This window comes from Mesoplodon densirostris, chromosome X (genome assembly GCF_025265405.1).
Source record: "Mesoplodon densirostris isolate mMesDen1 chromosome X, mMesDen1 primary haplotype, whole genome shotgun sequence".
Classification (NCBI taxonomy): domain Eukaryota; kingdom Metazoa; phylum Chordata; class Mammalia; order Artiodactyla; family Ziphiidae; genus Mesoplodon; species Mesoplodon densirostris.
In genome coordinates, this window is record NC_082681.1 from 23537223 (window position 1) to 23563449 (window position 26227).

The following is a 26227-nucleotide window of genomic DNA, read 5'->3' on the forward strand; positions in this document are numbered from 1 at the left end:
AAGAGGGATCTTACCCAGGACAAATCAAAGGCGGCTAAGGAAGCTGCACACACATCCAATCTCAGTTTATGTCGTTGCCCACCCCCCCACACCCCAGAAAACTCGATTGAGTGCACCTGTCATATGTTTCTAGCGCTACCTGTACTGTCCTTCTTAGAGCATTTCTCACTCAATTTTTCACCCTTGATTGTAGTTCTTGTTAAATTGTCTGTCTTGGCTACTACACTCTGAAGGCAGGAAGGTATCTGTTTTTCTCAACATTGTGTCCCCAGCACTTACCACAGTGCCTGACACATACTAGGTGCTTAATAAATATGTCTTGAATGAATGGTCTCACTGCTCATAAGGAGTAGAGCAGAGCCAGGAACCCCAGTCTCTCTGACTGCAAAGCTCCAGCTTTTCACCCTAAGGAGCAGGGTGCAAGGAAATTAGGGATGCTGGCAAGAGCACAGTTTGGATGATCTACCGTTGGCCCAGATTAGTTGGAATGGAGCAGCCCACTGGGTAAATGGAGAAAATCAAAAGCAAGGATAGGTGGCGGTGGAACCGAGAGGAAGCTGGAAGGATGGAAAATTGTGACCAAAGAGTGAGATGTTTGAAGTAGAAGTTTAAGAGATAGGATTCTAGATGTGACTCAGAGGAGAAGTATAATCCAGCTGCCAAGGACTTCAGTGAATGAGGAACGACCAGGAGGAGGCTGGATAACACTGATTTGTAGGGATATATGTCGGTGTCTTTCAGAGGGGATGATAGTACAAGAATAACTTGGAACCACCAGCAGCCAACACCCTCTCCTTGTGATGGGGAGGAGTTTGGGTGAGTGAGCAGTCTCTATGTATGAGCTTTCCTGGGGGCGGGGGGAGCGGGCTCAGTTTTAGTGAAAGCTAGAAGTTGGAGAAAGCATCCTGCAAAGCTGTTGAGGATGTAGGAGAGTTGTTAGCAAAGAAGTAAGGGTCCCAAAGAGCCAGACAGAAGAGTCTGTCCCTGTTGTCCATTTCCACAAATTGGGCAGGAACTTTGGGACAGTAGGGACTTAACTCTAATGTTGGCTGCTTAGGAAATTATGACTACTTGAAGAAACTGGGTACCAGAAACTGTAGTGCCAGTGATTACCTAGAAATGGTTTCTTAAGGATCACCTTAGGTCAAGAACTAACTCTTCTCATTGGGCTGATGGGTACAGGGTTCCTTTTGGGGGTGATGGAAATGTTCCAGAATTACATAGTGGTGATGGTTGCACAACCTTGTGAATATACTAAAACCCACTGAATTGTACACTTTAAAATGGTGAATTTTATGTTGTATATCTCAGTAAAAAATTTTAAAGCCAATTTATATCGTTCTGTGTGTGTATGTGTTTGACTGTACCAGGTAGTACAGCTGGATGTGAGAGGCAATGTGGCGAAACTTAATGATGGCTCTCAAATAACCTATGAAAAGTGCTTGATTGCAACAGGTGAGTATTTCTGGAGATGGCTTTATTCCCTGATACAGCTCATTCAAATTTTAGTATAAAGACATTACTTAATCTTAAGAAAACTGAAACCCATACTCTGAAGTGGGTGTCTTCTCTTGGTGCAAAGCTTGGCTAACTACAAGCATCTGATCAGTTGCCCGTCTGGGTTATCCGTATTGTTCCTTCCGGTAAAGGCATGATGGATGGGTACTGAAGAGGACTGCCTTTCTTTTTTCTCTCCCCGCTTAGCCTTTGCCTTCTGCCCTCTGCCCTGTGTCCTGAAAGTGATATAACCTCATGGCTTCATTGCCAGTTCCAATCAGTAATCAAGAGAGGAGAAGGATGCAGTTGCTTAAACAAACATAGCCATGCTTTCTGGTGAATCCTCATGAAAAAGTAGAAGAGAATGGGAGCAAAAAGTGAGGGCTTCTGGCCATCTATGGAAATGGTGGGCCCTTTGAAGAGAGACTCTCAAATCTGCTTTTCAAAGGAAATTGATTAAAGCCCACTGTGGGGAGAGTGGAGGGAAAACAAAGTCTTGTATCCTGTTGATGCCGCTGTGACACCAGCAGCACACACCACAGCACCACCTTTGTGGGGGGATTGTTCGGGCTAGCTCCTGCTCGTTGGACTAAAGGATTTTTCTCCTCTTATTTCCAGGAGGCACTCCAAGAAGTCTGTCTGCCATTGATAGGGCTGGAGCAGAGGTGAAGAGTAGAACAACACTTTTCAGAAAGGTAATTGTCAGCTTTAGTGCTTTCGTTGTGGCGGTTTTGAAGAGGTAGCATGATCTTGTGGTCCCCAAGTACCCACCCGGGAATTGGGAGATTGAAGTTCTAACTATGGCTCTTCTACAGGCTTGTTATCTGGCCTTGAGCAAGTCACTTCCTCTCTCTGCACCTCAGATACCTCACTCAAGGGTTTTGAGCTCCTAGGAGAAAAACAGATTTAGTGTTTTTTATTGCTTGCTATAGTTCCTTCGATTGCCCTTCCATAGTTGTTTTTTCCTGATGCATTTGAGTCATGGGAACTCCTTATAGCCTCTTGGCATTTTTCACTGCAAGTGCTATTGTGGAGACTTTAGGGAGAAAAGTTGAGTACCTAGTGAAAAAGGAAGCAGGGGATTGCTTCTTTTTTTTTTTTTTTTTCTTTTTGCGGTATGCGGGCCTCTCACTGTTGCGGCCTCTCCCGTTGCGGAGCACAGGCTCCGGATGCGCAGGCCCAGCAGCCATGGCTCACGGGCCCAGCCGCTCCGCGGCATATGGGATCCTCCCAGACCGGGGCACGAACCCGTATCCCCTGCATCGGCAGGCGGACTCTCAACCACTGCGCCACCAGGGAGGCCCGGGATTGCTTCTTAACACCATGCTTTACTTAAGAAAACTGCTGAAAAATTTCAGCCACTGCTATGGGTATCAGAAAAGGTTTGTACTGTCCTTTAAGTTCTTGATACAACAAGGTTTGTCAGCCTTGGCACTATTGGCATTTTGGGCCGTATAACCATTTGTTGTGAGGGGCTGTCCTGTGCATTGTAGGGTGTTCAGCAGCATCCCTGGACTCTACCCACTAGCTTCAACTAGTATCTCCCCACTCTAGTCGTGACAGCCAAAAATGTCTCCAGACATTGCCAGATGTCCCCTGGGGGAGGGGGAGTATATCTGCCCCCAGTTGAAAACCACTGTTATTAGAAAGAGTGTTACATTGGAGAAAGAAATTTACATCAATAAAATAGAGGCTGTAATCGGGTCACTTTATACAAGGAGAAGATTTTATGTGCAAATTATTGTTGTCAAAGATTTAGCAAAAATATTTCCTGGTATTATCATCCTATGCTCCTTTGGGAAATCAATGGACTAAACTTGTGTGATCCTGCAGATTGGAGACTTTAGAACCTTAGAGAAGATTTCCCGGGAAGTCAAGTCGATTACAATTATCGGTGGGGGCTTCCTTGGTAGCGAACTGGCCTGTGCTCTTGGCCGAAAGGGTGAGTATTGGGGAGTGACCTTGACTTTCTTTCTCTGGTCTTATATCACATGCTTTTCAGAGATGCATTTACCAGGATCAGTAGAAAGAGTTTGATTAAGGTTTACATGGTGAAAAACTAATCACTGAGCTTAGCTCTGATGAGGGATGCCTTAGTGATCGAAAAGCTGTCATCTGAGCAGCTGAGCAGTGCCGCTTTCTTTCCTTTTTCCTTTCCTCTCGCCTCTAGGCCAGGACTCCTTAGAAATAAAATATTAAGGAAAGTGAGTTATTAAGATGGTAGGCGCAATGTAGACTACAGAACTGTATGTATCTTTGAACTGCTGCTCCCTGTAAAAGTCAAAGACTTCTTTCAGATACATGATGGTTCCCAGCTTGACAGATCTGTGAGTTCCAGTTTGAATGTTTCACGGCAACCATTTTTTCCTTAATGTTATTTTTCAGCTGTGTGAAATCAGGGCATCTTCTCGGGAGTGTGCTTACTATTCAGAGCTTGCAAGGCACTTGTGTAAGCCTAAGTATAAGTGCACTGAGTTCACAGTATGTAGTTGAATCCAGGGACAAGTTCTGGCATCTGTTGTATTTGCCTTGTGGATGCCCTTGTGCCCTAGTGCCCCACAAATGGGCGCTCTGGCCTGGGTCGCGGCATTGCCCTGTGTGCAGTAGATGGCTGCCTGTGGCTCCTTTGCTTCTCTTCCTGTCTTCTAGGATTGACTTTTGCCTCCACTATACCTACTCTGTTTCTTCTTCCCAGCTCGAGCCTCGGGCACAGAAGTGATTCAGCTCTTCCCTGAGAAAGGAAATATGGGAAAGATCCTCCCCGAATACCTCAGCAACTGGACCATGGAAAAAGTCAGGCAAGGTAGAGACACTCTTTCCATATGCTCCCATTCTTGCCTTGAGTGAAGACTAAGGCAAAATTTGTTTCTTTGGGAACCCCCTGTCCATAAGCCTTACCAGCTGCCCGATGAAAAGTTTCCACCATTCTCCTGTCAGCCAGCTTCATGTAGGTGTTCTGAATCTGACACACCAGATTCCTGGAAGTGCTGGAAGTGAACTGTGGGCGTGGGTGCCTGTGGCTCTCCAAGGCTGCCTACGTACTAATGATTACTCTCATCAGCTTCTCTGGTTGTCATGAAGGTGGTAGGCTCACAGGCTCAGCCTCAGGTCTCGTTTGCCTTTACAGAGGGGGTTAAGGTGCTGCCCAGTGCTATTGTGCAATCAGTTGGAGTCAGCGGTGGCAGGTTACTCATCAAGCTGAAAGATGGCCGGAAGGTAAGGAGGGGAAGACAGGCTGCCAGAACACCTTCCAAGCCTGCTCTGCCCTTTCTTCATTCTTACTCCTTCATTTGATAACCAGTAGATTAGTTGTCTTGGTAGTCACCATTAACCTGTCATAATTTTCTTAATGAACTGTCTTTTGCTAAAAGAAGAATGATGAGAGCCAGAGTAGCCGCCTGGGAACCATTTCCCATAGCCTCTTCCTATGTGTATCACAGATTTTTGAGACCTTCCTAGGGTGGCAGATTTCTGTTCAGATGGTAGGGGATATGTATGTGTGGAGGGGTGGCACTTTATGAAATGGAACTTAAAATCTTTTGACCAGAGTTACCCGATGATTTTTTGTGTGAAGCCCCGATTTTTTGTGATTTTTTGTGACTGTGATTTACAGTCGCTGGGTTCATAGGCATACGAGGAAACTGTAATAATTGACTGAATTCTTTTTGTCCTCAGGTAGAAACTGACCACATAGTGGCAGCTGTGGGCCTGGAGCCCAATGTTGAGTTGGCCAAGACTGGCGGACTGGAGATAGACTCTGATTTTGGTGGCTTCCGGGTAAATGCAGAGCTCCAGGCCCGCTCTAACATCTGGGTGGTAAGTATGCAATGACAGCCTGACCAGGCACGGTGCCTTGGTCCCGGCCTGGGAGCAGGTCTGCCCAGTGGTGTGCGAAGGCTCAGTAGCAGCTCACCCAAATAGGGTCAGTGTGTTTGGAAGCTGAGGGTGGAGAGCAGGAACTTGTGAACTGCTTGGCTTACGAGATCAGGTCTGGCCTCACGCCGCAGGCTCATGGAAAGGGAAATGAGCAGTGTTCGTGCCCACAGGAGTAGGTCTCTCCTGGTTCCACTGTTGGCAGCAGCCATCAACATGACCCTGGCGGGCGTGTGCATGGCTTTCAGACTGATCTGCTATTCCCTTGCCTGAACTCGAGTCCAGGGAATGGAGGATGAGGCAGTTTTATAACATTCTCTGGAAAGGAAAATTACTCCATTTTCATTTTCCTTGAGTACTATTTTTAGCTGTTTTTAAAAATCTGTTATGACACAAACAAGACTATAGTATGTAGGAACCATGAGGTAATTTCCCTATTGTTAGATCATTACAAGTGTATTGTGTTTGATTATGGACTCTGCAACTGAGGACATAGGAACTTTGCAGGGTGTTTTTCCCGTAAAGATTTTTTTTTAAAGTTACAGTGTACTGGAGTTTAAAAAATTGTTATAAAAGCAATACACACTCAGTATGAAAAACACAGGCAAAAAGGAGAAAGGGACATTCCCCTGCAGCAACCACTGATGTTTAGGTGTAGTTTCTTCCCTTCATTTTCTCACGCGTAGTTTTTTTTCTTTGTTGTAGACAGTCATGGCGAGCATACTACGTATAAACATTTGTATTTTCTTTTTCACTTAACATTCAAATGTAAGTTTTTTCCACATTGCTTCAGATTCCATAAACAGTGTAACGACTGTATAGTATTCCATTAGGTGGATTTCAGAGCTTATCTCGCCGTTGCTCACATGTTGGATGTTTAGGTTGCTTTGGGGGTGTCTGAATAGCCACAAAGACAAAGGGTGAGCGAGCTCCCATACCACATCCTTTGTGAAGCTGGCCTTGTTCACCTCCAGCCGGGGGTTCTCTCTCTGCTTGAAACACTGAGCTCACTCACTGCATACCTCTGGCATGGTACACCGTAGTGAGGGAGAGTGCCACACCTTCCTCAACGCACTTATACACTCCTCGTGGGCAAGGTCTATGTCAGGCGTGTCTCTGCAGCCCAGACAGCATAATGCTTTGTACAGAGTAAGTATTCTGTAAATACTTGTTGAATGAATAGTGAATGACCAAAAAAAAATTATCTTGGAAGAGATGTCTAGGTAAGAGGCAGTCACATCTAAAAACTGGATTCCACACAGGAAAGAATATTCTGCAAATCATGGTTATTAAATATCCTGTTTCTGCTGAGGGCAGAATGAGAAGAAATAGCTGTAAGCTGGAGCATGGAAGATTAAGGTTAGCTTTGTGGAAGCACAGAATGGTTTTTGTAAAAATGGAAGCGCAACTGTTTTTGATAGTGTAGGTATGATTCTGGCCTGTGGTTGGAAATCATTAGTTAACATCACAAGCATTTTTTGAGCCCCAAAAGTGTATGTTCTGTCCTTAACTTGCTTTTTTATCATGTGTTCATGTAATGTGTTTGTCTCCAAAGGCAGGAGATGCTGCATGTTTCTACGATATAAAGTTGGGTAGGAGGCGGGTGGAGCACCATGATCACGCTGTTGTGAGCGGAAGATTGGCTGGAGAAAATATGACTGGAGCTGCTAAGCCGTACTGGCATCAGTCAATGTTCTGGTAATAGTTTTGTGCCTTGAGGACTCAATTGGTTAGAACACAGAATTAATGGAACCAGAGTTACATGCTTTGGTTTCCTGGTGGGCCAGTTAGCTTCATACAGGGGGTGAAAAAATTCCGTCTCGTGTCCACGCATCCTACCCCTGAGCCATCTTCTGGTAAAAGGGTTCCATCTGACATAAGTTAGACTAGGTGAATGAATGGAAATGGCATCAGGACTTCTGCTAAAATAGCTCAGAGTTCGAGCTACAGTAGGTAGTACAAAAGTGTGCTCTTAGATACAGACAGCAGTATATTTTATTTGCTCTTTGCTGCTAATTCTACTGAGCCCAACCTACTGACAAAAAAGGAAGCTCACTCATATGTAACCCTTAAGATCAGCAACTCAGAGTCAGACGTATATAGGCAGCTCTCTGGATAGTAGAAAGTTAGCAATGGACATTCTTGAATACTGGAGCTGGCCCTGTTTGGCCCACTCTCATCTGTTGATGTGAAAGTTGGGGTACATAAAACTTCAAGGTTTCAGAAGCCTCTAAGCAGTTTCCGTTGGGGAAATTCTCAGCTGATGGGAGTACATTTTAAGACAATCACACACAGTTTCATGAGTGGGCAGCAAAAAAACATAACAGATGGGTTTCAGGGTCAACACGTGTAAGATAATGCAGTTAGGAAAAAAAGTAGTTCGTAGCTATACAATTATCAGTTAGGTTCCAGGAACAAATCCAAGAAGTCATTGTAGACTGTTCCCTGAAGACACCAGTCCAGTGAGCTTCTGTGGCCAAGAAGATAACAAAATGTAGAACACCAGAAACAAAATATCTCAAGTAGCTTGGATGATTACAAAACCATAGTGTGTCTGTGCCACAAGTATTCTGTGAAGTTCCTAGCATATTAAAAACAGCATGATGATGATAGGAAAAGCTTCCAAGAAGAACAATGAAAATAAAATGACCAAGTGAGTGAAGGTGCCACTTTATAGAAAGCCCTTCAGCCTTGAAAATTGAAGGCTAAGAGGAAATATTGTCAGTGAATAAAACCACAAAATACCCCAGATTCTGGATTCCATAAATATGGAGCACTCTTTAAAGTTCCAAAAAGGCAGTTTTAAAAAGAGTAAAGGAAGGTAGTGAATAGTAAATGTGGGGAACCCACCCCCCCAAATGTGATATGGTAAAAATTAAATGATTAAATTTAAGAAAGTATAGATCATTGTATGGATTTGTGATCTGCATAGTGGCTTGTTAGGAAAATAAAACCTGTTTGGAATAATCGTGCTTTCTCACAATTGTCCCCAGACGTCCTAGCAGGCGACAGATCAGTTTGGCGTTTCTCTTGCTGTGGCACATAGCAGTTTCTTTGGTTGGCATGAAAGTGTGGTGCCTTAGAGGAAACGTTCTACCGCACCATCCTTTACAGTCCTTTGACAGAACACCCTCTTCTCTCTCCTTCCTTAGGAGTGATTTGGGTCCCGATGTTGGCTATGAAGCTATTGGTCTTGTGGACAGTAGTTTGCCCACAGTCGGCGTTTTTGCAAAAGCAACCGCACAAGACAACCCCAAATCTGCCACAGAGCAGTCAGGTAAGGAAGCCCAACCACTTCTCTTGGAAGAGTGTTGAGAAACCATGGTCCAAATCCTCCTGAACAAGGGGTATCTGTATTGGCCAGAGGGAACTGTCAGTGAAAGCCTCTCTTCATGTTGTGCTTTAAAATAAACCAAACCCGAAGTCCTCACTCTTTAGTGGTCTGAGAGCTGGCGAAATCAGGTATCCTGGTCAAAGCATAGATATTGTGGATTGTGGGTGTCGTCCTAGACTCTTGGACTCTTGGACAGTGGCTAACTCAACGACTCTGTAAGTCTAGTTTGTCCCGAGGGACTAGGAAGACCTGTGTGATGAAGAAAACCTGAACTTTTTCAATGGCTTTTTTTTTTTTTTTTTTTTTTTTTTGCTTCCTGCTGATCCCAAGAACTAGGCCTGAGAACCTTAGTTTGGGACCTGCTCCCCTCCTTGGGCCCTGAACAGTGAAGAACTGGGCTGAGTAGTCCTTGAGCTGCCTCTAATTCCATTTGTCAGATCTTAATAGCGGGTTTTCTCTAGACGGGAGGCACCTCTCGGAATGAACTTCTCTCCGACACACATCTCTTTCATTAACTCCTAGGTCTCTTCTCTCTCCCTTCGTGACCTTGGCTGAAGTTATTTAACCTCTGTGTCCTCTTGTTGGAGGCGTTTCAAGGACAAGTTGCTCTTTAAGAGAAGGAGAAAGCAAGACATTATATGGATATGAGGTCCTTTTCTTGTGTAATCTAAGTGGATTACATATACCCACTCCTTAATTTGGACCTCTCCTGGGAAGTGGATCCAGGAGGGGGAGCCAGGGACTTATACAGTAGGTGTTTATAAACTACAGGTCACTACTCTCTCCACTGGGCAGTATTACTTGAAGCCTGGTTGTTCCCAGAAGACAAAATGCCCTCTCCCCAGGCTGTTGCCACCACCCTGCACAGGAGGAAACACTTGCACTATGGTTTTTCCATATGGAAGTGCCTTCTGCTTTGGCCAGTGTCTCTAGCAGTGCCATCCAAGTGAACTTTCTGCTATGCTGGCAGTGTTCTATCTCTACTCTGCCCAATACATTAGCCACTAGCCACATGTGGCTCTTTGGTATTTGAAATGTGGCTAGTGCAAATGAGGAACTGAATTTTACATTTGATTTAATTTTAACTAAAATAAACTTAATTTTGAATTAATTTTAATTAGAATAGCTATATGTGACTAGTGGCTATTGTACTGGCCATGTAGCACTAGAATGTTTCTCAGGGGACAAGAGCAAGTCTTCTGTAGTTTGAAAAAAGATACCAGGAAATATCCGTAGTGTAAATTTAAAATGAGATAGGAAGTTTGGGGTCAGACTGACCCAGTGCCCAGGAGCTGGCAAGGAAGAGCTTTTGTTGGCTTTGTCAATGGAGAGGGGCTGGAATAGGCCAGTGTTTACTGATGCCGCATAGAAAAACAAATCATTTAGAAGCAGCTTGAAGCAGGTGTTGAAAGATAGTTGCCTTGTAGAATTTCCAAGCTCATAAGAACTGACTTTGTTTTGTTTTGACTTTGCTTGTTTGTTTTGGGGATTGGCTGCAGGGACTGGTATCCGATCAGAGAGTGAGACAGAGTCTGAGGCCTCAGAAATCACTCTTCCTCCCAGCAACCCTGTAGTCCCCCAGGTCCCCGCCCAAGGGGAGGACTACGGCAAAGGCGTCATCTTCTACCTCAGGGACAAAGTGGTGGTGGGAATCGTGCTGTGGAACATCTTCAACCGAATGCCAATAGCAAGGAAGGTAGGTGCCCGTCAGAGCTCTGAGAGGAAGATGGGAGGTGTGGGCGGATACCGTCCCTGTGACTTCGTCAGATGTCCTGCCACGCACTGTCCACCCAGGTCAGACTGTGCCTGAGCAGAACAAAGGTATCGCCTTGGCTCGGGTATGTTTCTTTTTCACTCGGGACATGGCTGGGTAGCGTGGGCGTTGGCACATGCTCACTTGGGCTTCGTAGAAAGCCATTCCCATGACTCCCTCCCAGTGTGAAGTAGCGACTGGCCCGGGCTGCCCTGGTGTGCGGCCCAGCCCACACGCTCCTGCTCCTCTGTCCCTCAGATCATTAAGGACGGTGAGGAACATGAAGATCTCAACGAAGTAGCGAAGCTTTTCAACATTCATGAAGACTGAAGACTGCTGTGGAACAGGCAGGCCCTTTGCTGTCCCTGACAGCAGCTTGGGTGGGTAAAGGAGCGTTTTTTATTCAGCAGACTTCCTCTGTATGTATGAGTGTGAATAATCAAGTCCTTTGTGAATATTTCAACTATGTAGGCAAATTCTTAATGTTCACATCACTAAATAAAACCTGATTCTTCTAAATTAAATTATCTTCTCTTTGAAAGGGAGCAAGTGGGTGAAGGGAGGAAAGCTGTGCATATTAGAAGGCAAGTCAGTTGGAGCCACTCCCAAGTGCATCACCTTCCTCGGCTTTGTGCTCCCTGCTCCACACTCTCAGCTTCTTTCAGTTCACTGAACTTCTCCCTCACCCCTCCAGACCTCCTGTACGGACCTGCTGTGACCTCTGCCCACAGCACTTGACCCCTCTCCCCTCCTCTGGGGAATGTCCCAGTCTCTGAAGACTTTCCTGATCCTTCCAAGCCTGTTCCTTGTTTACATGTCTCCCTGCTGCTCTGCAGCTTCCTGGAAGCCAGAACCATGGCTTTCCGTCTTGCTTATGGTTCCCTCTCCAGAGCTGAGCACAGGGTCTGGCTCACAGTAGGTGCTTAGTGAATCGTTGAATGAGTGTACACATAAACATGTGGACTAGACTCTGCTCTACCTGGGACAGCTCCCCTGTGTACCCCCACAGCCCAGAACTGAACTGGTCTTGGGAGGGGAGGGCAGAAAAGACATTTATTGCAGACAGAAACGAAGGTTCGGAGACCTGCCTCATGGTGAGGGACTGTGGTCTCTCAACTCCTCCGCCCACTGTCTCCCAAACTAGAAGTCTGCCCTCTCCTAACCCCTTTTATCTCAAATAGGCTTATAGGCATGCCTCACTTTACAAATGATTTCCTGGGAAGAGAAGTCAAAGTTTCATAAATCAACTCATTTTTTGCATTTCAAATTACTTAACTTTTAAAAATCAAATCTTATTTCAATTAAGAGGAAATTTTTACTACTTTCAAGAGTCCTATTGTGAATCTTTTTCTAAAGAGAAAATTATTACCAGGCTGGATTTTTTCGATATTGGGTTTGTTTAAAGGGAGTTGCAGCTACAATGAAATCCCTTCTGAACACTAGAACAGGACAGATGTCCACTTTAAGAATTAGCTGTACTAGAACAGGTTCTTACTATATGTATACAGGTTTAGTGAAATATGATCTGAGGCATGACATATCTTAAGTCCATAATGTAGGTAGAAAACTCATCTAGTATCCCGTGAAACAGGACTTACTATACAGTAATTGCTGCTTACAAAGATCTTACAACTGTAAGATCCTGAAGTGTTTCACAAATCATTTTTTAAAAAGATTGAATTGTGATTTGCCTTGTTTTAGTATCAGGTACAGTTTAGTCTAATTCTCTTTGACAGTTGTCATCCTTGTATGGAATGTCATAATAATTCAGTTAATTAAAATGAAAGGATGTATTCTTCTATTCAGTGTTCATTGAGTGCCTACTATGAGCCAGGTAGATGGCAGAAGAGGAAGATGGAGAAAACATGGCCACTTCTCTTAAGGAGCTCCTGGTGTCAGTGAGGAATGCAGACATGTGAACGCAGAAGTATAATATACTCAGTTGTTGTGTCCACAGGAAGATACACACCAAGAATGGACATCAGCCAGAGCATCCGTCCTTTGTCAACTACTGCTGCTAGATCACTTCCTAAAGCATCACTTGGTCCATATCCCCCCCCACCTCCTGGTGACCAACGTACATTGACTCCCCGTCACCAATCACAGCAAGTCCGAAGCCTTCCATAGCGCTCTTGACCTCAGCCCGCTCTTGACCTCAGCCCACTCTGCCCTGTGGGCCTCCTCTGCCACGACTTCACGTGCATGTGCATACGCACGTATACATCTGGTTTATTGCCACCTTTAAACTTTTGTTTGTGCTCTTCACACCTGGAACACTGTCCCTCTTCCCTTCTACGTATCCAAATCCTGCTCATCTTTCAAGGCCCAGATGAAATCCCACCGTGGTGATGTATAGTACCAGTTGGACTAGTGCCCGCGCATGATTTCATCTCTGAACTTCGATTGCACTTACTGCCTTTGAACTTGATTGTTCTTTAAGTCGTTCTCTGCATTATTAGTGTTCACTCTCTAAATCGATTGTAAGCTATCCCAGAGCAGAGACTTTTTTCTCAGGATGGGGACAACATGCGCCATCCCCCAAAACCCTGGCAAAGTGCTGACCAAGTCCTTGATTGCTTGGTTGGATGATGCTAGATAACAGGGCTTGTTGTAAGAGTGAGCCTCTCTGCCTTGTAGCCTCAGTTCTCTGTAATCCAGGTTATCAGACCCCCATTACTTCACCCACTGCCATGACTTGCCACTTTACCCAGGATGCATTTAACCTGCTTAGGCCCCCAAGTATCGCAAGGACCAAGTTCTGACTGTACAGACGACCAGTGCCAGCTGAGGTTTGGCCCTTGATAGCTGGCCTGTGATTAGCTGGGCCACAGCGCAGCGCAGTACAGGGCTAGCCACACCCTGCAAAGTTGGGGCTCTGCCAAAGTATCAAGCTTTCAGGGCTCACCCACTTGACTTCAACCTCGCTTTTCTTTGCCATTTTACAACTGACATCTGGTGGTACCTCGGCACCGCTTCACGATGGTACTAACATTTGCCTGGCCACCTGTAAGGCACAGCAAGGGATGTCCTCGTACTTTAGCTGGAGAAACGGACCTGAGGGAAGGAAGTGTGTTTGATTGGAAAGGGGTCAGAGTAAGCCTCTTAGTGGAGGATGAGGTCAACATGTGTGACTTTTTTGTTGTTCTAATCAACACGGCCTGTTTTGGAGACAAGAGGCTAAAAGCGAAAGGGAGGGGTGTGGGGAATCCACAGTGACCTACTGCAGGCTGCTTCCTTGAAAATCAGCAGCCCCTCTAGAGACCCATTTATACAAAGGAACTCTCCCCTCCCTTCCACCACTACCCCTTCCCTTTCCCGCTCCTCTCAAGTTTGGCTGCTGCAATATCCCTTCCGTCCTTCCCTGACTCCACCTAAAGCTGGGCACCCTTGCTGCCCTAGAGACCACTGGGACTCAATTCCAGTGCCTTGCTCTCTGGGCAGAGGGAAAGTCCTGCGGGGCCCAGAGGCGAAGTAAGACCGCCTCTGGCCTCTTTCCCATCTTATCAGGGAATTTCTGGCGGGCACAGACAAATGTACACAGAACCACACACAGAGACACACAGCTCAGGCCAGTGATGACGTTCCCCTGCCTGGCTGGTTCTACAGATGGGTGTGAACTGGGTCAGAGTATAGGGAGGGTCTGAATATTTAAATTCTGGACTGCCAAGCCCTGGTTGGAAGACAGGGATCGTCTCAAAATGAACATCTTGAGAAAGAGAAACGCAGCCCCTGACATCTGGAAGCTGTCCTGGGACTGTCATCAAGGCCTTGGTCTCACTAAAAACTGGCTTAACACGCCCCACTAGGCCTGGGTGTGCTGTTGAACGTAAACAGGTTCACGGGACATTAGAGTCGTACGAGGCCATCCTGATCATGGTGGATGGAAACAAAAGCAAGACTACTCCAAAATCATGTGTGAACACAGGCAAAAATATGAACACTGCCCAAGCCACAGAAATGACCAAATACTGCCCTCCGTCCTGGCTAATCGAAGTGACTGCTGCTTCCTTACCAATTACGTATTGAGCCTCGCTCCAGTCTGCCCTCCTATTGGATATGATTGATTCAGTAAGACACTCCCTGACAGCATCCAATCCAGAGCAAAGCCCGGCTTCCTTAAACCCTCCCCCAAATCACCCAGCCTGGCCTGAATCCTATAATAAGTCCTTCCCAGCACCCTCTTCCTGAGACACCCCATGGTTACCCAGGGCATGCGTCCTCCCTTGCTGCAGTGAGCAATCAACTCAACTTGTTCGACTACAAGAGTGCCCTGGTGGTCTTTGGCTGGTGGGCATTGAAAATTTGGAGACAAAGAGCCAAAATGCCTTCGGGAGGCCCACCTGTGAGTTTTGCCTAGTCTCGTACCTTCTTGAAGACCTTATCTGGTCCCAGTGGAGCCTCCAAGGTCTGTGTCTCAGTTGGAGAAGACCAGGAGTCGCATCTGGTGCCTGGACAGAGGTGTCTGGCTTCCCAAGCAGTTTCCCGCCTGTGCTCTCTTGGCATTTGCAGCTCAACACGGAGATGCTTCTGGAGGAACACCCAACATGGGTGTTGAATTTATGAATACATACATACGTTCGTAAATGGATTTATTGGTCAGCTAGCAAACATGCTGCGTAACTTGCTGCATGCCGTGGGCCAATAGGCCCCAGAGATAAGAAGATGAGTAACATACAGTCCCTGCCCTCAATGGCTTTAGAACCTAGTGGCGGACACAGACGGGTAAACAGGAACCATCAGTGCAACAGAAGTGCTGGGAGTGTGATGTGTGAGTTCACATCAGAACTCCGTCACTCCTCAGATGGCTTTACTGTTCCGCTTCCATCTAGTCCAGGCTTTTCTTCCACTGACCAAATCGTGTTTCTTCCTCCATTCTCTGCTTGTAACTTCTCTCATCTCTAGGAGCAGAACATGAATATGTTTTCTTAAATAAATATGTATAATATCCTGAATACAGAGGATGGAGCTGCCAGCCTCCTTGCCCTAGGAGATCACCCCTCTTCCTCTTCACTTTTCCTCACCTCTTCCTTTTCCCTCCTTCCTCGCCCACTTGTTTTCCTTCTCCCTGTGTTTCTTCTTCAGGTTCCAGTAAGTGCTCCCTGCCCGTGTTTCTTCCTCCCGAAGCTGGGGAGCACAGCGGAAGGAGCGCACTTCGGGATTTGCGTCTCAGCTTTGCCACTCACTCCTGGATGACCCAGAGCCGCTAATTTCCTAGGTCTCGGCAGCCTCATCTGTAAAATGAAGAGAACAGACTAGATCATCCCTCCACCCTCAGCTCTAACATCCTGTGTATGGAAAAGTCTCTCAGGTGCTTGCCCAGGACTTTCTTCATCCCTCCATGGACTCAGTTGCCTTTCATCTCTAAGTCTATAGCAGATGCTAAAGGGGCCCAAAGCCTTTGGCAAATGTCTCCCCACATTGCCTCTGCTGTCCCTTTGGCTCAACAGATTTTTTGTTTATTTGTTTGTTTTAGTTTGAGGCTTATGATTCTTCTTTGACTCAGCAAGTAACATTTAGCCCGAGGCCCCTAGAAATCGCTCCTTGCCAGATTTGCTCTCCATGGAGAGTTTGGCAGCCTTAAAACTACGCTCCATGAAAGCCCAGAATTTCCCCAGGAAGGCTTTATGGTGAGACAATGCTCAGCCATGATCCTAGCACATATATTCCTACACAACTATTCAGTGGTTCCCAGTCCCCAACAAACACACCCTGCAGAGCTGGCCGGTGAACAGCCACCTTAACCCAGGCAGCTTTCAACCTGACGCTGAGATAATCAGCTCAGAAAACCCCCCTCATACCACATAAGCCCCAAGTCCTGAGACTAGCTTGTACATCCCCTTTGCTCTTAAGTCCATGGCCATTTCCACGTTGGCCATGGTCCTGGCAGAGCCCTGCCCTGAAGTGCAGAGCCAAGTGAGCCAGGAAGCTGGCAAGCTTCACCACCCGATTCTTACCATAGAGACAAAAGGAAACTGCATACAGGGAAAGAAAGAAAATCCAGCACTGTGATTTGCTAGGTGGAAAAGGATGCTTAAGGATCTCTGTCCGTCCAGAGGGAAAGGGGAGCTTTAGGTGTTTCAGAGCAGGCCTGCAGAGCCCCGCCAGCGTTAAGCCTTCCTTGGCCCAGGCCTGAGGTCCTCGGCCACCTTTATTGAGACTAATATCCCAAGCAGCCTGAGTGAGATTCTGGTCTCCCACTACAGTCAGAGTCCTCAAACTAGTGGCACAGTGCGGGGGGCAGAGACTGGTGGTGAAAACAGGGAATCCTTAGCCTCAAAGTCACCCCCACCTCAACCTGGCCTGGGCCAATACCAAGTTCTAGGAGAAAGGCCACATCGACCTCTCAGACAATTGATCAGCTTGACTTAATGCAGAGGGTGGAGGGCAGCTCAAAGCTCAGAGCACTCCGCCTTTGTCCCCTTGGTGGCGCCAGCCCTTGTGCTGGCCTGTTCACTAGAGACCTCAGCTTCCAAGTGAACTCCCCAGCCAGTCTTGAAGCAGCGAGGCTCACTGCGTGAGATGGCTAATTGCAAAAGGGTACCTTGATGGGAGTTTTGCCTGAAGTTGCAAACGTACACTGCCTCCGGGGCACCACCTGTTGTTCCCCAGAACAGAGCGGTGTGGAGGGGCGGAGACCGAGCTTGGTGGTCTCCAAGTGGACTCCCGCCCTCCTCTCCCAGCTGCCCCACCGAGTCCTTCTCCGGGAGTCCGGACCCGCCCCTTCTCGCCTGATGGGGAGCGAGGAAGGGGGGTGGGCAGGAAAGAAGGGATTGAGGGGAAGTTTCAAGGGGTGTGCCGCGGAGGGGGGAGGATTCTCATGAGTCAGCGGATCGGGCTCAGTGTGACTTCACTGCTTCCCGAGAAGAGGCGCCCGGGGCAAGAGGCCGCTCGGAGTGCAGCCGCTGGAGTGGAAGGTCGGAGCGCTGGGCGGGGCTACGGGACGGGGTTCGGGGCTGGCCAGGTCGCTCGGGGCCGGGGCGGTGCGAGGAGGCCGCTGGCGAGCGGGGACCGCTCGGGGCAGCGGCGCCGACCTCTCCCCCTCTCCTCCTCCGCCGCAGCCAGTTCCCGCCTCGGCCCGAGACGTGGCGCGCTTTCCGCCTGTAGGTGGCGCTGCTGAGGCGCCGTGAGCGCGCTGCTGGGGGTCTGGGTGGGGAGCTCTGCCCCCGCGGGGAATCCCGGGGGTGCAGGGTGGGCGGCCCATGCAAAGAGATGGCAAGGGGAAGGCGCAAGGGGCCGCCACAACCCCCACTGTCCTTCGGGCCCAGCGCTCCCACCCGAGTGGCGGCAGAGTTCGCAGACCCGACCTGCTACGCTAGCGTCCAGGCGTGGGGCCGCCTGGTGCGCGCTTCCTCAGGGTCCCTCGGGACACCTACCGGGTCCCGCAGAGCTCGGGGAAGCTCGCCTCCAACTAAGGGATCGCGGTTTAGGGGCAGCGTTTCCTCTCCGGGGATGGCGCTCTTGACCCGCGGGCAGTAGAATGGAAACTTTGAATCGCTTCTCCAGCGTTAGGGGTGGGTTTCACTGAGCAGCCAGCCACTCTCCAGCCTGGCTCCCTTGAGACCAAGGATGCATCTCTTGCAAAGGGACAGGCTGTGGCCGGCGTTGGGATGCAGTCTGGGACCAGGGCTCGTGCTAGATGAGGGGTAGGGGCTCAGCTTTGGGCTAGATGTAGGGCGATGGTTATGGATTCCATGCTTGTCAACCCTGTCTTCAGCAACTACGTAAAAAAAGAAAAAAGTGAAGAGGCCCATCTGGGGCTCAAACTTGCAACCTTGGCCTCGGTTGATAGAGCTTTGTGCCCTACCTCCGTGCAGGCCCTGAACTCTAGTAGTCATGATGCAGCTGACCTTCCCATGTTGGTTCATGGTTATGTGGTGGCTGGTTAGTTAACATATTGAGAGTATCAGGGCACAAAAATAACCTGTGGCCAGACACCTTTAAGCTGAAAGAAAAAAGTTGTTGGGGGCTCCAGCCTCACCCTTTCCAGAAGCTCCAGTGGCTGGCTCTTTCCATGATACAACTTTACATATAAATCTATGGAGAGAGTGTGTCTCCCTTATCGGTGCCAAGATATAAAAGCTATGCCCTGTGCTAGGATTCTGGGTGCCTCTTCTCCTCCGTCAATCAGTCCAGCTCCTCTGCTTTCAGGATGTCCAAAGCCATCTGAGAAAGTTATCTAAGGATTTTCCATAAAGGAGAGGAAAGGGGGGAAAAAACCCAAAGGATCCTAAACGTTCCCAGGTTTCACTGTGTGCCAGGAGAAATACCGTCTGTCTCCCGCCCAGACCTCAGAGCCCGGGCCTCCTTCCTACAGGGCGGTGCCCAGCTATTCCTGGAAACACCCTCCTTTCTACCAACCCCTTCCCCAAAGTGTCTCCTCCCAGAGCACGACCTAGGAAAAGGATCGTATTGTCAAAGTTTGATGTCCCCCGTCCCCTCTTTCTGTCCCCAACCTGACCTGCCGCAGTCCTCAGCCTGCCCCCTCCCTTGATGCCCACATGCTGGCTTCTCCTCCCGGAGCAGGGCCTGAGCTGTGGCCTCTCCCTCCAGCCTGGCCCTGCGCCCCACTAGGTGACTGGGAGAGGATCTGATATACTAATTTGTGTTAATGTGCTAATGGGCACTAATGGGGTCACGTGCTAACCATGGCCTCACTGCCTCAACCCCAAGTCGAGGTTGCAGGCTGACTAATCTCCACAGGCGGCTGGGGGGGGGGGGCGGGGAGTGGGAGGAACCCAAGCCTCGGGACAATCCCAGGGTGCTGGTGCCTTCGAGCGGCTGCCTCGGTTTCAGTTTCATCCTTGGCTGACACTTTCCTCTGACGAGTGGAATTGCTTTGGTTTTCCTCCAACCCCTCTCCCCTCCGCGGCTGCCCCCCGCCTTTAGACTGCTAGCTTCCCTCAGCCAGCCCTTCACTTGGTGAGGGGAGAGATGGGAAGATAATTTGGCAGCGATGAGGAAAAAATGTACACGTAGACACCCTCAGACGCACAGGCTCACATACCACACTGCCTTGCAGACACACACATGCACACGCCCTCCACAAACACACACACATGCACGAGGGGACTTGACACTCACATCCAAGAGTTGAGCCCGTGTGTGTGTGTGTGTGTGTGTGCGCGCGCACGTGCACACACACACTGGCCACGGTTACGCCCTCGCTCACATCTGAGGGACACACACGGAGTCACACATAGGCAGGCTAGGCCCTCCAGAGACCCATCCCACACACAGACCCACACACACACTCACACACTGTCACACACACACCAGCAGCGGCAGCCCAGTTGGATGGCTTCCTCAAAAGAGGGCTGGAAAGTTTGTTTGCTGCCAGCGAAGGGGCCTAGACATTCCGTGAAATGACTCATACTGCACCTTTATAGACATTAAATGTTGTATTTTTCTGGATTCAACAACAACAACAACAACAACAACAACAACCACCCTCGCCCCTCCCCGTCATGGGGGCACGGTAGGGGAAGTGAGGCGTGCCCGCACGCCTCTCGGCCCTCTGTCTAGCGCCCGCCTCAGGCTTGTCCTCGCCTCCCTGTGGGATGGGGCAATCCTGAAAGGGCAGGGTCCTTTACCTCCTGGTACAAAGCTCAGCCTGGAACCGCCCCTTGGCAGGATGTGAACTGGGTGAAGTCGGGAGCCAAGTCCCCCTCACGGCCCCTCCCCATTATCCCACCACATCCCCAGTCCCAAAGACCTGCAGTCAGGCCCAGTGCCCCCACTTGGTGTTCCAGAATGAGCCCTTCGTCTTTTCTCCATCCATTCAAGCGCCCCTCCCCAGCTCTCCTGGGTTTGTCCTTACTGCCCTCTCCCGCACAACTCCAGGAGGCGCCATTCGCCGTATAGAACACGAGCACCCCATACAACGTGACTGGAGCCCCTTCCTCTCTCCTGAGCCTCTTCTCCATCTGAGGAGGTACCGCCCAGCTCAGTGGCTACTTGGGTCCCTGTCCCCCAGCACACTCAAGCGCCAGGGAGATCACTTGCTGCTGTCCTCCGGCAGGGCCTCCATGTGCTGGCATCCCTCTGCACCCCCATCTCGAGCCCTGCCCCCTAGCAGCAGCTCCTCGGGCCAAGGCCTCCCTAGGTCCACTCGTGTTTCCTGCAGCCTTGAGGGGAGGCACCTCTGGAGTGTCATTTGGAATCCCCACAGGGCTGAGGGGCACAGCGAGGCTGCCCACCGCACCAGATGGGTGCTGGGCCAGCAGATGTCGGGGGTTGAGGAGTTAACTATAGTTCCACTGGACAGTGGCCCAAAAACTCTGGATGCTCTGCTGCCTCTGATAGGTGCCCCGGAGCGGGCGCCTGCTCTCGGCTCTTCTCCAAGGGACTTTTCCAGGCTGAGCCTAGGCCCCAAGGTCGGGGCTAGGGACCAGTGGGATTAGAGACTCCAGAGGGCTTGCCCTCATTTACTGAACTCTGCCTGAGCCAATTCTTCCTTATTTTTTGCAAATGAACCACAGGATTGGGTCCCTCCCCCTACACCCACCCTCCAAATCTCCCGCCAACCCAGAGGCACTGGATCTGTTTCCCAAATACAGTATTAGGCCCGCTCCCCTGGCAGTGCGTGCAGTGTGGACAGCGCCTCCCTGCAGCCGCTGAGCCCAGGGTGGACACGCAGGGCACTCACTCAGGGCCCGTGGCACCTTCTATATCTGGCTGGCATCTCCCTCCAGGCAGGCCCCTGAGCTGCTGTCTGGCCCCTCCCAAAAGTGAAACCCAGCGCTCCTCTGAAATTTTGTAGGGGCTCTGAGGATGCCAGGTCCTGTCCCAGTAAAGGCCTGGAGGAGAAATGTAAAGCTCTCCATTTGAATGAGAGCAGGGGTGGGTGAGGGGTGGGGACCAAGCGGCTTTCCAAGAGCCCCAGCCAAGAAAGGTGGCTGGCCAGATGAAAGTCATAATCTGGGAAGTTTCTCCCAACTACATTCTCCCACCAGCATGCCTGTGCTTTGGCCTGGGCACCCCACCTCCGTCACCCCCCAGTATGTGCCAGACAGTAGATCAGCTCGTCTCCCGGGAAGGAGCACTCTGGTCTAACCTATCCCAAGGAATCCTTCTATCTTGCAGCTACTCAGCAATCTTTTCAGAACAAAAACTCCTTATGATGCCCAGCCATAGCCTGGGACTTAGAGATTTCCGTTCGTCATTTGCATCTATCTAGGGCCTCGTCATGTCAACCCAATAGAGGCAAATCTGGAGTTATTGAACATATCAACAGAGGAATGATTGCGGGCTGTAGAGAAAGGATTAGAGGGGACATCTCAGCTTTACAGGTGGGAGGATTCCTTTTAAACCATAACTTCTCTCCTGACTTTGGAATATGCTTCTCATTCTGAAAGTCTGATTGATAGGCGACCTTTCTAGCATGTGTCTGTGGTGGAAAGTAAGGGCCATGGCCACAGAGGCTGTAGCACTGTGGTATTTTGTTCTGGCCACAGGTTTGAATAGAATTTGTTGAGGCTAAGGGGTTAAGGGAGGGGGGAAGCAACCAGCCACCTTGTTTCCAGAGAACCTGGGGTGATTTGCAGGGGAACATAGGCTAGCAGGCACTGCTGAAAAGAGGGGACAAAGAGGGGCTGAGAAAGTGGCCAAGGTGGAAAGGCAAGTTGAGTGCAGAAGCGGGGAGGTGGCCCTACACAGGCTCTGGGCAGCCAGGAAGCCCCTCCTCTTCCAGGAGGACCCCAGTTCTGAGGCCTGAGAGGACGGAGTTGGGGTTGGAGAGTGTGGGGGGGGAATAGGGCTGGAAGGAGAGAGGCTGAGAGCTGGATGGCGCAGCCTGGGCATTCACGGGCAACTCGAGAAGGGGAATTCCTGCCAAGTCAGGGAATGAGCCATTGGCAGAGACAACATGCCTGTCGTCAGGAGTGGTGATCTCAGCCGGCTGGCCCCACCTGGCTGGGGCTCACCCAACGGGTAAGTGGAAGAGCGGGGAGCCAGGTGGGGAAGGGCTGGGCAGCAGCAAGGTCATCGGAAAGGGCAGGCCGGCTGACCTGGAGCCGTGGAGTCAGGGAGGTCATTCAGGTGGCCTATGGCTCCCTAAGGCGAGGGCAACACCAGGTTTTCATCGAGGGGGTGGGGTTTGCTTTGGCTGCAACTCCCAGATCATGGGGCTGCGGTTAGTTCCGAGTGGCTGCGGAAGGTGGGAACTTATGGGATTCCCACAAGCCATGGGCTCCAGGTCACTGGCAGGCATCAGGGCCTGTCACGGTAAGCTGGTGGGCCCAGTGCTGTCCTCTCTCCCTGCCCGTCCCAAGAGGAAGGCCTCTCCTCTGGCACTTCCATGCCTTGAGGCTTCAACCTTGGTTTAAACCACAAACATTCATAGGAGGCATCCACCATTCGTCCTCAGCAGCTCCCGGCCCTGGAAGACTTTCTCCTGATAGCTGGGTTGAGGAAAGACGACATGAGACAGAGATGCTGAAGGCAGCTAACATTTATTGAGGGCTTACTAAGCACCAGGCACTGCCACAGACACAGGCGATCTCATTCAAGCCTTGCCACCGCCTTGGGAGGTAGATTCTTATTATCCTCAATTTAAAAATAAGGATAGTGAGGCTCCCAGAGTTTAAGTGACTTGCCCAAAGACACACAGCCGCTAAATGGTGCAGCTGGAATAGGAACCCAGGTCTGTCTGATGTTATAGACCACTGAACTCTCAGCAAAATGGGAAAGTGTGTGTGTGTGTGTGTGTGTGTGTGTGTGAAGGTCAAGTAAGGGGGGCTTAGGGATGACTGGAACCCACCACAATTTTGAGAGGGGAGCCACCCTGGCAAGAGAACAACAGAAAATTGTTGTCTCCTGATCCAGAATCCCCTGGGGAAAGTGTGCCTATTTACAAGAGAAGAAAACTGGAAATTTGCTCTCGGCACTTATTTCAGGGACTTAACTTTAGGTGGCCAAGAGGTCTCAAGGTGCACCCGTGCCCCAGTCCAGCCCCTAGGTCTTCCCCCGGAAACCTGTAATCTGCAGCTACCTTCACCACCATCATCCAACCACCACTCCTGCTCCCCAGTCCTGTGCCAGGGACTCTCCTTTCCCAAGGCTGGTGAAGCAGACAGATGCTGGTGGCTGAGCAGGTCCCTGAACCTCAGGCCCTTGGTCCACCCCCACCCCGCAGAGAGCCCTCCTCCCATGGGGCCCTTTCCGCTTTGCTGCTTTCTGCCCGGGAGGTAGATGCCGGGCTGAGGCCTGGCTGGGCCCCTCCTCCAGACCATACAGAGCCATAAGAAGTGAGAATTCCCAGCGAACTCCCTCCTAGAACTTCCTAGCTGTGGGACGGAGGAGGGTGCGGGCTGGTATGGATGCTGGGGCAGGTCAGAGTAGAAGGTAAGGGGGAGGCAGAATGGGAGACTGGGGTTCAAGTAGATGCCTCAAGCACAGCAGCCTGCCTCTGGACAGAAAGGGGCATGAGCTTTTTCCCAGCACCCCAACTCTGGCTACCTTTGCACCTGCTGCACCAGCCCCTCTCCCCCTAATCCTTCCCCGGATTCATATCCTCCTGGCCTCCCCCTACCCGGAGCCCTAAACTCGACTTCCCTAAGAAATCCCCAAAACTCTCCAGCCGCGCCAAGTGCACGAGCATTTGGCCAGGGATTCCGCGGCATCTGGCATATCGTTCCCGAATTGTATCCTCTGGGCATCTCCTGGCCTCACCCACCCGCTCGGCCCGCCCTCACGCCAGGTCCTCCACACAGCAGGCGCTCAGTAATAATCTGGAGCGCAGGGCTGGGGCCAAAGGCGTCAAGCGAGTGGAGCGCGCAGGCCAAGGGGGCCGGACATAGCCATCCAGAGTCCCCCGGGAATGGAGCGGCTTTCTCTACGAGGCATTGTGTAGGGGCTTCCCGGCCAGAGCTGCGGGCCCCGGAACGCGCCAGGTGGGGGGTGGGGCGCTGGGAGCGCGAAGTGGGCTCCGCGGGAGTCCTGCTCTTGCGGCTCCACGGGGGCGAGCGAGCCGGGAGGGGAAGGAGAGGCCGCGCGGGCCCCTGGCACGGCTCCCCCTGCCGTGCTGGCGACCGCGGCGGGCCGGGGGTGGAGGGGCGCTGTTTCCACCAAGACGCCTCGTCCCTCCCTCGCGCCCTCCCCCACCCCGCCCGCCCGTGGTCCCTCCCGTCGGTCCCTCCCTCCGGCTCTTCCCTCCCTCCCGCCCTGCCTCCTTCGCGCCCGCCCCAGCCGCCGCCTGCGGGGACGTGTGTGTCTCTAGTGCAATTTCCCCTTTCGCTCGGGTGTCTGAGTGCAGGTCTCCGCTGGCTCGCGCCCCCTCCCCGGGCGCCCCCGCCGCCCCCTCCCTCGGCCTGACCCTCCCCGGCGTCCACCCGGCTCCCCCCGCACTCCACCCAACCCCCCGGAGTCGTTTTATCAGGGGCGCCGCCGTCTCACCTGGTATTTGCATCTCGCCCTCCAACTTGCCATTGGCGGCGCGACGTGTGGGAGAGCCCTGCGCCTCGCCCGCCCGGACCAGCCTGCCCCGGCGCCGAGGTGAGTCACGGGCGCGGGGCCGCGGGGGCAGGCGGGCAGGGAGGAGAGGAGGGAGGGAGGGAGGGAGGGAGGGAGGGGGACGGTGGCCCCGGCGGGCGCGGGGACCGACCGGGCGCCGCGCTCAACTTCCACTTCTCCTTTCGCCGGCGCCGAGGTATCGGCGCCACTCGCCCGGCCCGGCTTCCGAGGGGAGAAAGCGGGCTGGCCGGGCTGGGGACCCGCGTCTTGGCCCTCAGAGCGGGGAGGGGACCGCGGCGATCGACCCTGGCCCCGCTACCGAGCCCCTTCGGCGGCAGGTACGTCGATGGCGCCGGTTTTCTGAGCCTTCGGGGACCTCGGAAAGTTTGCCTGAGGGCGGGATAGGGACGCCTGGGCCCCGGAGCGTAGGGGCTTGGGGCCCAGGGAAGGGTGGGAGAGCGGCGGCGTGTTGAGTCCCGCCCTTGCCTCGCCCCACCGCGTGTGCGTTGTGGAACCCGGACTACGGATCCTGGGTTAGAAGCTGAGTCGATTTCCCGAGTCGAGGTGGGGGCCGGTTTGCCCTCTCCCCAGGCAGCCCGGGGTCCGTGACTGGGCCTATCGTGACAGCCCGCCCCAAAAGCTCGGTGCCCGAGGGCAGGAGGTTGGGCCTCACTGGCGGGGCTGCTAGATTGATCTGGCGGCCTCTAGGGCTTCTGGGACCAGGCGCCTTAGGGTAACACACACTCACACACACACTCTCTTTCTCTCCCTCTCCACACACACACACACATACACACACGCACACGCACGCACACACACACACACCTATGAACCTATGACTTGGATAATTGGGTCGCCAAAATAGAGACCTCTCTCGTCAGGGGCCGGAGTTTCCGTGTGAGCCGGCCGCCAGCCTTCCCGCTCCCGCGTTCCCGCTCTCCCGGGCTCTCCCGCCTCTCTGTTCCCTCCTCTGCTGCCGGCACGGGGACTCAGCAGCCGCGCAGCGCGGGGTCCCCTGCCGACAGCGCCTGGCTTTTGGAGACTGCTGTGGCGGCGGCTTTACGGATTCCCGGTCCCTCCGTCGCACCCGAAGTCTACCGCCCTTCCCTCACTACACGGCCTTCCTGACCAGAGTCACCTCCTGACCCCATTGGCTCCGCGCCTCGGCCAGGTTCTCCCCGGCTGCCCACCCCCCACACGCCAGCCATGGGATTTGATGGCCATCTGATTCCTGCCCCTCATCCTTCTGCCCGAGATAGAGGCCTGTCTGGTCCTGCAGCTTCTTCTGGTTAATGTTTGGCGGTTCATTGTGGCTAATCATT

At 51.4% G+C, this 26227-nt stretch overlaps 2 protein-coding genes and 1 long non-coding RNA gene across 11 annotated transcripts in view; 2 read left to right on the top strand and 1 right to left on the bottom strand.

Moving 5' to 3' along the window:
- The window catches only part of AIFM1 (apoptosis inducing factor mitochondria associated 1), a 31309-nt gene extending 18067 nt beyond the window's left edge, over nucleotides 1-13242 (top strand). For 3 of the 5 annotated variants that reach the window (XM_060087231.1, XM_060087233.1, XM_060087232.1), the window contains exons 7-16: nucleotides 1371-1455; nucleotides 2116-2192; nucleotides 3331-3439; nucleotides 4193-4300; nucleotides 4625-4713; nucleotides 5173-5313; nucleotides 6926-7068; nucleotides 8523-8647; nucleotides 10204-10400; nucleotides 10716-10961. In XM_060087231.1, coding sequence (XP_059943214.1) covers nucleotides 1371-1455; nucleotides 2116-2192; nucleotides 3331-3439; nucleotides 4193-4300; nucleotides 4625-4713; nucleotides 5173-5313; nucleotides 6926-7068; nucleotides 8523-8647; nucleotides 10204-10400; nucleotides 10716-10787 — 1146 coding nt within the window. In that variant the 3' untranslated portion in view covers nucleotides 10788-10961. Of the gene's footprint in view, nucleotides 1-1370; nucleotides 1456-2115; nucleotides 2193-3330; nucleotides 3440-4192; nucleotides 4301-4624; nucleotides 4714-5172; nucleotides 5314-6925; nucleotides 7069-8522; nucleotides 8648-10203; nucleotides 10401-10715; nucleotides 10962-12263; nucleotides 12282-12414 lie in introns of those variants that run through there. The other 2 variants (XR_009530877.1, XR_009530878.1) reach the window with 2 other exon arrangements.
- A 1787-nt stretch (nucleotides 13243-15029) lies between these two features.
- On the bottom strand, nucleotides 15030-24934 carry LOC132482054 (uncharacterized). The gene is made up of 3 exons (XR_009530863.1): nucleotides 24849-24934; nucleotides 15479-15688; nucleotides 15030-15355 (listed from the first exon to the last, which is right to left on the bottom strand). It is a non-coding gene; the product is annotated as an uncharacterized LOC132482054 (long non-coding RNA).
- Nucleotides 24935-25027: 93 nt separating this feature from the next.
- ELF4 (E74 like ETS transcription factor 4) overlaps nucleotides 25028-26227 on the top strand; it is a 37516-nt gene continuing 36316 nt past the window's right edge. For all 5 annotated transcript variants that reach the window (XM_060087074.1, XM_060087075.1, XM_060087071.1 and 2 more), the window contains exon 1: nucleotides 25028-25243. The gene's annotated coding sequence lies outside the window, so the exon portion shown is untranslated. The remainder of the gene's footprint in view (nucleotides 25244-26227) is intronic.